This window comes from Lasioglossum baleicum, unplaced genomic scaffold (genome assembly GCF_051020765.1).
Source record: "Lasioglossum baleicum unplaced genomic scaffold, iyLasBale1 scaffold0024, whole genome shotgun sequence".
Taxonomy (NCBI): domain Eukaryota; kingdom Metazoa; phylum Arthropoda; class Insecta; order Hymenoptera; family Halictidae; genus Lasioglossum; species Lasioglossum baleicum.
The window spans coordinates 1,213,360-1,224,143 of record NW_027469084.1 but is presented as its reverse complement, the minus strand read 5'-3'; the positions used below and the strand labels follow the sequence as shown (position 1 = coordinate 1,224,143).

The 10,784-nt window shown below is 51.0% G+C and overlaps 3 protein-coding genes across 3 annotated transcripts in view; all 3 read right to left on the bottom strand.

The window, feature by feature from the left end:
* Positions 1-804: 804 nt before the first annotated feature.
* Positions 805-2,377, bottom strand: LOC143219346 (uncharacterized). The gene is made up of 2 exons (XM_076445349.1): positions 2,332-2,377; positions 805-2,189 (listed from the first exon to the last, which is right to left on the bottom strand). Exons 1-2 carry the CDS (start codon positions 2,375-2,377, stop codon positions 805-807), a joined length of 1,431 nt encoding a protein of 476 aa, XP_076301464.1.
* An 892-nt stretch (positions 2,378-3,269) lies between these two features.
* Positions 3,270-6,021, bottom strand: LOC143219345 (uncharacterized). Its single transcript, XM_076445348.1, has 2 exons — positions 3,727-6,021; positions 3,270-3,434 (listed from the first exon to the last, which is right to left on the bottom strand). Exons 1-2 carry the CDS (start codon positions 6,019-6,021, stop codon positions 3,270-3,272), a joined length of 2,460 nt encoding a protein of 819 aa, XP_076301463.1.
* Positions 6,022-6,207: 186 nt separating this feature from the next.
* Positions 6,208-10,784, bottom strand: part of LOC143219344 (uncharacterized) — a 33,422-nt gene continuing 28,845 nt past the window's right edge. Inside the window, exon 4 of the mRNA XM_076445347.1 lies at positions 6,208-6,238. Coding sequence (XP_076301462.1) covers positions 6,208-6,238 — 31 coding nt within the window. The remainder of the gene's footprint in view (positions 6,239-10,784) is intronic.

The window sequence follows — 10,784 nt, the reverse complement described above, 5'->3', positions numbered from 1 at the left end:
GCTCGTTAACAGTCTACAGCGAAAAAGCGGCCGCTCCGCCAAGGGAGGGCCTTTAAATCTTCTTCGAAACGGCAGGCGGGGTCGCACGCGATTGGTGCCGGATCGATCGCATGATCCGGGAAGACGCAACGTTCGAGATTCAAATTATGGGATTTACCGGTGATGGGCGCGTAAACACTTCGCGGCCGCACGCAACGGTAACGAGCGATCGCTACGCGACTCTAAACACTGTGAAAAAAGGCCAGAGCAAGTGTCGCTCGACGGTTGGCGTAACGGCCGGCAAATCCCATAATTCGAATCCCGAACATACCGCCCGCCTCGAAACACTAGTTTCGAAACGCATCGAAACCGCAAGAAATACATGGGAATGACGGGTGGCATCGCGACGACGAGACTTAAACGATAAAGGGAATGCGTGTTACAATACCCGCGCACGCTAGACCCAAAAAAAAAAGCAATTTGAAAACCGCCCGCCGTGGAAACTGTACATAGAAATAGAGACGTGAATTTAATGTATTTACAGGAACGCAAAGGAATGTTGCGAGGGCTGCCCGCCCTGTCGGAGTGCGGGGGCGACGTTTACATTTGTACGCAGGCGCGATAGTGCGAGAACGAAGGCGCGAGCGCGCGAGAGCACGAGAGTGCGAGTGCGGAGGCGCAATCGAATGCGCGAGAGCGGAGGCGCAGACGCGCGAAATCGCAGAATGAATATTGATAGACTATATTTACAGAATGTTACACTACATGTCAATACAATGATTATACAACACTAGGACTATAGACGCTAGGGTACCGGAGAGTTGTCTAGATCTCGGAGTTGCACGTGACTGGCAAGGGGCACACTTTTACGATCGGTCGCTTGAAACATGCCGTGGCCGTTTTTATGGTGACTACGCGAGTATGATTATCGTCGCCAGGATGCAAATGTACGACTCGTCCGAGTTCCCACTTGCACGGAGGAAGAGTTGAATTTCGTACAAGAACTAACTGGCCAACAGCTATTGGGGGGCACGGGCTCCGCCATTTTCCGCGTTGTTGAAGCGTGTTGAGGTAATCGTGCTGCCACAATTTCCAAAAGCGCTCTGCCATGTGGCGGACGAGCTGCCATCTTGAGAGGCGATTTTCGGCGATATCAAGAAACGACGGTTGCGGAGCGGTTGTGAGGGCGGACCCGATAAGAAAATGACCCGGCGTAAGCGGCTCGTAGTCGTCGATAGTGTCGCGAAGTGGAGCTATGGGTCGGGAGTTGAGACAGGCTTCGATCTTGCATAGGAGCGTCGTAAATTCTTCAAATGTGAGCGTTCGATCGCCTAGGACGCGACGGAGATGGTGCTTGACGCTCTTTACTCCGGCTTCCCACAATCCGCCGAAATGCGGCGCAGACGGAGGAATAAAGTGCCATGACACTCCGTCGATGGCGGTTTGATTCTGAAAGTCAGGGTCACGAAGCGCGGCGCGATAAGACGAGGTCAACTCCCGATCGGCTCCAACGAACGTTGTTCCGTTATCGGAGTACATATTTCCTGGCAAGCCTCGACGAGAACAGAAACGAATATACGCGTTTAAAAAGGCTTGGGTGGAATAATCCACTACTAATTCCAAATGCACGGCTTTGATAGCCAAACAAACGAAAAGTGCTATGTACGCTTTGCGGGAAGTTATCCCGCGACCAGCTGAAGCTCGAATCTGAATGGGTCCGGCATAATCTACACCGCAGTGCGAAAATGGTTTTGAAGGGGATACTCTCGGTGAAGGGAGGTTTCCCATGAGTTGAGCCGGGACCGAGGCTCGTTCTCGCACGCATCGGACACAAGCATGTATGACCGATTTAACTTGACTACGACCTCGGAGCAGCCAGTAATCTTGGCGAAGAGTGTGGAGGGTAAGCTGTAAGCCGGCGTGCAAGGCTCGAACGTGGGCTTGCTCAATGATCAGGCGGACCAAGGGATGAGTGGTCAGCAAAATGGGATACTTTGAATTGAGAGGAATCGAAGCGTTCCGTAGCCGACCTCCAACTCGAAGAATACCGTCCTCGTCGAGAAACGGGTTGAGCGACTCTAATGGATCGTTTGGCGATAGCGACTTCCTTGTGGCAAGAGAGGCAATTGTGGTAGGAAACTGATTCCCTTGTATGCGTCGCAACCAGAATAGTTTGGCGTTTTTGCACTCAGTCGCTGATAAGGCGCGTCCTGGAGACCGAATTTTATCTCGGGAATTACGCACGAAACGTTGCACATAGGCCGTGACTCGAAGTAATTTGGGCCAACTAGAAAAGCGGGATTCTAAATCCCAGGTAGGGACTGGAATCGTGCTATGAAACACGACTTTTACTTCGGATGAATCTTCCGCTGCGAGGTTTCGAGGTTGATTTGGCCATTCCGGAGGGCTTTTGAGGAGCCAAGATGGTCCTTGCCACCGCAGATTGGTATTGAGAAATTCATCGCTCCGAAGTCCTCGCGAAGCGCAGTCCGCGGGATTTTCAGCGGTCGGCACATGTCGCCACATGGCTGTAGGTAGGCAAGTTTGAATATCGGCAACACGATTGGCGACGAACGTTTTCCATTTTGATGGATGAGAGTGCAACCATGCAAGTGCCACTGTCGAGTCAGTCCAGCAATAGCATGGAAATTCGCGAAGGTTAAGGGAGGACGCAACGAAATTCATTAACCGTGTTAAAAGAACCGCAGCTTGCAGTTCAAGGCGTGGAATCGTCACAGGAGTCAAGTGAGCAACCTTTGACTTGCCCGCAAGCAGAGAGATGGTAACGCGTCCGGTGATCGAGGTACAACGAGCGAAAACGACGGCGGCGTATGCGACCGACGACGCATCTGCGAAGCCATGAAGTTCAATCCGCGACGCGTTCGGAATTGACCCGATCCATCGAGTGATTTGGAGTCCGTTCAATAGTGGAAATCGTGAGTAAATGGCCTTCCATTTCTCGAGGAAGTGTTGCGGGATGGGGTCGTCCCATCCGATTCGGAGGCGCCACAAGTCTTGGATTAGAATCTTAGCGCTGATTATTGCAGGTGTGACCCATCCAAGGGGATCGTATAACCTGGCGATCGACGATAGAATGGCGCGTTTGGTGGACGGGAGCGGTTCGGATATCTTGACGTGGAATTGAAAGGAATCACGGGAGGGATTCCAACTGATCCCAAGGATTTTTACTCGATCATCGGGAGCGAGATCTTTGGAACAGGCTAATCCATGATCTTCTGGGTCAATTTCCGAAAGGAAGTCGACTGAGTTGCTAGCCCATTTTCGCAACTTCATATGCCCGCATTGAAGTAGGTGTATGAGCTGGTCACGGGACTGGCGAATTTCCGAGAGGTCATTTCCGCCGAAGAGGACATCATCAACATAAATGTGCGACCGAAGTATTGGTTCCGCGAGAGGGTACCGTTTTCCTTCGTCGTCGATGAGTCTTTGAAGTACTCGAAGAGCCAAAAAAGGAGCGCATGTCATGCCATATGTAACTGTTAGTAATTGAAACGCTTGAGTTTCCTCAGAGGGAGAGCGTTTCCAGAGGATACGCTGATAATCCACGTCGCGTTCGTCGACTAGAATCTGGCGGTACATTTTTGCAATGTCTGCTGTATAGACGAAGCGAAAAGTTCGCCACCGAAGAATTACAGCGGACAGATCAAGCTGCAGTTTTGGACCCGGGAGAAGGTGGTCATTGAGAGTTGACCCATTTGAGGTGACACTGGAGGCGTTAAAAACAACTCGAAGATGTGTGGTGACGCTATCTGCGCGTAACACTGGATGATGCGGAATGTACACGAACTGAGAAGATGACGACGTAACAGGTGCGCGACGCATGTGTCCAAGATCTTCATATTCTCGTAGAAATTCCTTATATTCAACGGCTAAGGAAGGTTGCAGGAGAAATTTGCGATGAATGGAGTGCAGGACCTTGTCAGCTGACGATCGCGACTGGCCGATGTCAATCGGAGGGTCAGTTCGAAACGGAAGCCGGACCTTGTACCGTCCGTCGGAAGTTCGCGATGTGTGAGTGCGAAAGTGCTGCTCACATTGCTCTTCCTCCTTCGTGAGGGGGGAATTCGACGGAATTTCCTCAATTTCCCAGAATTTTCGCAGTTCAAGTGATAAAGAATCATCTTGGACACAGTGATGCATGGATATGGTTGAACCCGAATGAGGAAGGGGACTGGATTCTCGTATATTGAATGAGTGCGACGAAGTGGGGCCAGAGATGACCCAACCGAAAATTGTATTCTGGGCCATGGGTTGGCCAGCAGAGCCTTTCCGCAGATCGTCCAGTATGATACTAGGATACACATCGGCGCCGAGAAGGAGATGAATCTCCGCTGAACTTGAAGGGTCATCATCGGCCCAGCTCAAGTGAGATAAATGTTCGAGAGCTCGAGAGTTTGAAATGCGCTTCGGCATGTACGTCGATAGAGATTTGATAACGAGCGCGGTGGTCACGACCGAGGGAGCTGCGGAATTTCGAGGAGCGACGTGGAGGCGCACAGTGTGGCGCAAAGTGCCGACGTGGATTCCGCCGACTGCGGATATGGATGTCGCGACTCGAGTACGAGTTGCACGCAGGAGATTCACCATGGCTTCGGTGACGAAGCTGGCTTCGGAACCTTGATCGATCAAGGCTCGGACAATGACGCAGCGACCCGACGGAACGCTGATTTGGACCCACGCGGTGGCCAGGAGGATCCCTGAAGTAGAGACTGCGAGAGTGGACGCGAGGTGCGAGCTGACCTCGGTAGACGGTGACGCTGAAGCAGTCGCGAACTCCGGAGTCGGCGTCGGTGGAGAAAGGGCATCATCATGTAGGAGCGAATGATGCCGCTTGTGACACACGCGGCACGAATATTTGCTTGGACAGTCTCGGAGGGCGTGACTGTGGCTCAGGCAATTGAAACAACGAGAAAATCGTTGGACGAGCTCGCGACGGCCGCTGGGATTTTTCGCCTTGAATTTCGGACAAGAATTAAGATAATGAGGAGCCCGACACAAGGGGCATGGTGTACTCGAATTCGAAGCGGACGTCGAGGCGATTGTAGCGTGAACGCGGGAGGAATTGGATGCGCTTCGAGACGTTGCGACAGTACTGGCGGAGGACGTGTCATCGGAATCATTAAGAAATTCCTCCAAACCGCGAGCGCGAGAATCTATAAATTTCGACAGAGTATCGAACGAGGGTGGAGTTACGTCGTCGCTTATTTTCATTTTCCACGCCTTTCGCGTTTTAGGGTCCAGCTTTTTTGAGACGATCACGACGAGAATGTCGTTCCAAAGGTCTTCAGGTTTTCGCCCGAGCTTCTTTAAAGAGTCGATGGTGCAGCACACCCGGTCACGAAGATTTTGAAGTTCGGATTCCGATTCATGAGAGAGCGCGGGAAGTTTTTGCAATGCCGACAGATGAGCTGTGATTATACGCCTCGGATTGTTGTACAGCGACGTTAGAGTATCCCACGCGATTTGGAAATTACCCGCGGTTATCGGAAGATTCCCTATACTATCGAGAGCGGGACCTTGCAAAACGGAAACGAGATGATGCATTCGCGTTACATCGTGAAGCTTTTGATTCTGAATAATTAGCGCGGAGAATTTATCGCGGAAAGCTTCCCATTTTTCATATCGACCGTCAAATTGAGGTATATTGATCCGTGGAAGTTGCGTATCGGGGACCGAAATATCCGTTGCTTCGGCGGTCGGCGCACGGGGCTGACTTACTTTTTCGCTGGTTAGAGAGTTGAGTTGCGTCTGCATGAATGAGATTGCGTCCAGGTAGGTCTCCTGTGTAGCATCGAAATGGTCACCCTGGAAGTAAGGCAGGGTTGCTCGTTCCTCCCGTGGGATGATCGAGTAGAGGAGTGTGTTTCCCGCGAAGAATTTTTCCCACTGGAGCTTGAGATCATCAATCCGAGTCTGCAGCAGGGTCGGTGTCCAATTATTCTTCCCCAGCTTCTTAAGGTTAGCGACAGCACGTTCGATAGAATGCTGCTGCTGCAGCTGATTCTCGAGTTTGTCCGCCATCAGGATCGGATCTCGAGCACCTCCTCACCTGCCGATTCACTGCACGATCCGGCTCGAAGGACCAAAATGTTCGGCGTCGACCGAAGGTCAGAAGCGCCTGAGGCCGGGACCGCTCAGCAATGAGCGCGCGAGGAACGGCGAGGATGAGGTAGTGTGAATGAGTGAGAGAGATTGAGTCCAGATGGGTTAACCCTGCACTTTATTCAAGCTTGTTGATCTATAGAATAGCCGAAGTCTCGAGATGCGGATATCTTGCTCGTGCGAGATTCTGCCTTATCCGTTGCTCGACGGAAATCTTGTGCGTCCCTTGACGAGGGCCGCCGCGAACGGAGATCTTCCACGCTCCGTCGGAAATCTTGACGCGGGCAGATGCACTGATCGCGACGCGGAAGAATGATGGTCGGTGGCAATTCGAAAGAAACTTCGAATTGGAAGTGCGAGGAATAACGCGCAGTGATTTCGCGAACAACTAACAGATCAGAGCGTGCTAAATGAATAATCTGGTGGTCTCGAATGACTGAACTGAAAGAGAGCTCGTTAACAGTCTACAGCGAAAAAGCGGCCGCTCCGCCAAGGGAGGGCCTTTAAATCTTCTTCGAAACGGCAGGCGGGGTCGCACGCGATTGGTGCCGGATCGATCGCATGATCCGGGAAGACGCAACGTTCGAGATTCAAATTATGGGATTTACCGGTGATGGGCGCGTAAACACTTCGCGGCCGCACGCAACGGTAACGAGCGATCGCTACGCGACTCTAAACACTGTGAAAAAAGGCCAGAGCAAGTGTCGCTCGACGGTTGGCGTAACGGCCGGCAAATCCCATAATTCGAATCCCGAACACTTTTATTCCCCTTTATTTTGCCCCCCCTTCTTGTGTTTGTTGTGGTTTGTCCATTGTATTTATTTACTTATTATTATTTATTTATTTATAGACTTTTATTTGATCTATTTTATCTATACACGTTTTCATTTATAGATTTTATCGTTTATTTTATCATATTTTCAAGATTTATGCGGGTCGACCAGGGGGTTGGGACGGGGGGATGGGACAGACGCTAGCCGGACCTCGCCTCTGTCCCCTCCTTGTCGCGTGCGGAAGAAAATACAATGCAGCGTGTACGAGTATTTCCACATGTATAATAATCGGATGGCGCGGTAACAAAAATTCTAAATTATACAGCACAAGTTGCAGCAATGCATGCGCATAAGTTAAATTACCTGCATACTGCCGTTTCGTCAAACTGTGTGTTCATAACTGGCACTGGAAGGATCGCAGTGCCACCACTGCGAGGAGGCCCAGGACTCTGCGCGGCATACGCTGGGAGAATGTCCTGCGTGGTCGGCGCCGCGCAGAGTCCTAAGGGGCGTTATTGGGATGGACCTCTCGTTGTCGGTCGTGGTCGACCACATGATCGGCAGCGAGAGGTCAAGAGCAGCGTTTTCCTCCTTCTGCGAGATTGTGATAACGCAGAAGGAGGCAGCGGAGAGGGAGAGGGAAGCCGACCCCCTCTCCGCCAGGAGGCTAGCATCGGCGGGGCAACCCCGACGAGGCCGACGGCCCCCCGGTAAGGGGCCGCAGACGTAATGGCGGCGGTGGGAATACTTAGTACTTCCACCGCCGCCAAGGGGGGCTGGCTGTTAAGGCGCCCCCGAGGTGGGCAGGTCGCGGCGGGCGAGGTGGAGCAATAATCACTTCCCCCCTCTACAAAGATGCGACCTGCCGGTCGACCCCCCTCCTTTTATTTTATAATATTTCATTTTATTCTATATATATTTTATATTCTATATTATAAATTTCATCTTTATCTTTTATTCCCCATTATTTTGCCCCCCCTTCTTATGTTTGTTGTGGTTTGTCCATTGCATTTATTTACTTATTATTATTTATTTATTTATTGACTTTTATTTTATCTATTTTATCTATACACGTTTTCATTTATTGATTTTATCTTCTATTTTATCATATTTTTAAGTTTTATGCGGGCCGACCAGGGGGGTGGGACGGGGGGAGGGGACAGACGCTAGCCGGAACTCGCCTCTGTCCCCTCCTTGTCGCGTGCGGAAGAAAATACAATGCAGCGTGTACGAGTATTTGCACATGTATAAAAATCGGATGGCGCGGTAACAAAAATTCTAAATTATACAGCACAAGTTGCAGCAATGCATGCGCATAAGTTAAATTACCTGCATACCGCCGTTTCCTCAAACTGTGTGTTCATAACTGGCATTGGGAGGATCGCAGTGCCACCACTGCGAGGAGGCCCAGGACTCTGTGTGGCATACGCTGGGAGAATGTCCTGCGTGGTCGGCGCCGCGCAGAGTCCTAAGGGGCGTTATTGGGATGGACCTCTCGTTGCCGGTCGTGGTCGACCACATGATCGGCAGCGAGAGGTCAAGAGCAGCGTTTGCCTCCTTCTGCGAGATTGTGATAACGCAGAAGGAGGCAGCGGAGAGGAAGAGGGAAGCCGACCCCCTCTCCGCCAGGAGGCTAGCATCGGCGGGGCAACCCCGACGAGGCCGACGGCCCTCCGGTAAGGGGCCGCAGACATAATGGCGGCGGTGGGAATACTTAGTACTTCCACCGCCGCCAAGGGGGGCTGGCTGTTAAGGCGCCCCCGAGGTGGGCAGGTCGCGGCGGGCGATGTGGAGCAATAATCCCCTCCCCCCCTCTACAAAGATGCGACCTGCCGGGCGACCCCCCTCCTTTTATTTTATAATATTTCATTTTATTCTATATATATTTTATATTCTATATTATAAATTTCATCTTTATCTTTTATTCCCCTTTATTTTGCCCCCCCTTCTTATGTTTGTTGTGGTTTGTCCATTGTATTTATTTACTTATTATTATTTATTTATTTATTGACTTTTATTTTATCTATTTTATCTATACACGTTTTCATTTATAGATTTTATCGTTTATTTTATCATATTTTCAAGATTTATGCGGGTCGACCAGGGGGGTGGGACGGGGGGATGGGACAGACGCTAGCCGGACCTCGCCTCTGTCCCCTCCTTGTCGCGTGCGGAAGAAAATACAATGCAGCGTGTACGAGTATTTGCACATGTATAAAAATCGGATGGCGCGGTAACAAAAATTCTAAATTATACAGCACAAGTTGCAGCAATGCATGCGCATAAGTTAAATTACCTGCATAGCGCCGTTTCCTCAAACTGTGTGTTCATAACTGGCATTGGGAGGATCGCAGTGCCACCACTGCGAGGAGGCCCAGGACTCTGAGTGGCATACGCTGGGAGAATGTCCTGCGTGGTCGGCGCCGCGCAGAGTCCTAAGGGGCGTTATTGGGATGGACCTCTCGTTGCCGGTCGTGGTCGACCACATGATCGGCAGCGAGAGGTCAAGAGCAGCGTTTGCCTCCTTCTGCGAGATTGTGATAACGCAGAAGGAGGCAGCGGAGAGGGAGAGGGAAGCCGACCACTCTCGGCCAGGAGGCTAGCATCGGCGGGGCAACCCCGACGAGGCCAACGGCCCCCCGGTAAGGGGCCGCAGACGTAATGGCGGCGGTGGGAATACTTAGTACTTCCACCGCCGCCAAGGGGGGCTGGCTGTTAAGGCGCCCCCGAGGTGGGCAGGTCGCGGCGGGCGAGGTGGAGCAATAATCACTTCCCCCCTCTACAAAGATGCGAACTGCCGGTCGACCCCCCTCCTTTTATTTTATAATATTTCATTTTATTCTATATATATTTTATATTCTATATTATAAATTTCATCTTTATCTTTTATTCCCCATTATTTTGCCCCCCCTTCTTATGTTTGTTGTGGTTTGTCCATTGTATTTATTTACTTATTATTATTTATTTATTTATTGACTTTTATTTTATCTATTTTATCTATACACGTTTTCATTTATAGATTTTATCGTTTATTTTATCATATTTTCAAGATTTATGCGGGTCGACCAGGGGGGTGGGACGGGGGGATGGGACAGACGCTAGCCGGACCTCGCCTCTGTCCCCTCCTTGTCGCGTGCGGAAGAAAATACAATGCAGCGTGTACGAGTATTTGCACATGTATAAAAATCGGATGGCGCGGTAACAAAAATTCTAAATTATACAGCACAAGTTGCAGCAATGCATGCGCATAAGTTAAATTACCTGCATAGCGCCGTTTCCTCAAACTGTGTGTTCATAACTGGCATTGGGAGGATCGCAGTGCCACCACTGCGAGGAGGCCCAGGACTCTGAGTGGCATACGCTGGGAGAATGTCCTGCGTGGTCGGCGCCGCGCAGAGTCCTAAGGGGCGTTATTGGGATGGACCTCTCGTTGCCGGTCGTGGTCGACCACATGATCGGCAGCGAGAGGTCAAGAGCAGCGTTTGCCTCCTTCTGCGAGATTGTGATAACGCAGAAGGAGGCAGCGGAGAGGGAGAGGGAAGCCGACCACTCTCGGCCAGGAGGCTAGCATCGGCGGGGCAACCCCGACGAGGCCAACGGCCCCCCGGTAAGGGGCCGCAGACGTAATGGCGGCGGTGGGAATACTTAGTACTTCCACCGCCGCCAAGGGGGGCTGGCTGTTAAGGCGCCCCCGAGGTGGGCAGGTCGCGGCGGGCGAGGTGGAGCAATAATCACTTCCCCCCTCTACAAAGATGCGAACTGCCGGTCGACCCCCCTCCTTTTATTTTATAATATTTCATTTTATTCTATATATATTTTATATTCTATATTATAAATTTCATCTTTATCTTTTATTCCCCTTTATTTTGCCCCCCCTTCTTATGTTTGTTGTGGTTTGTCCATTGTATT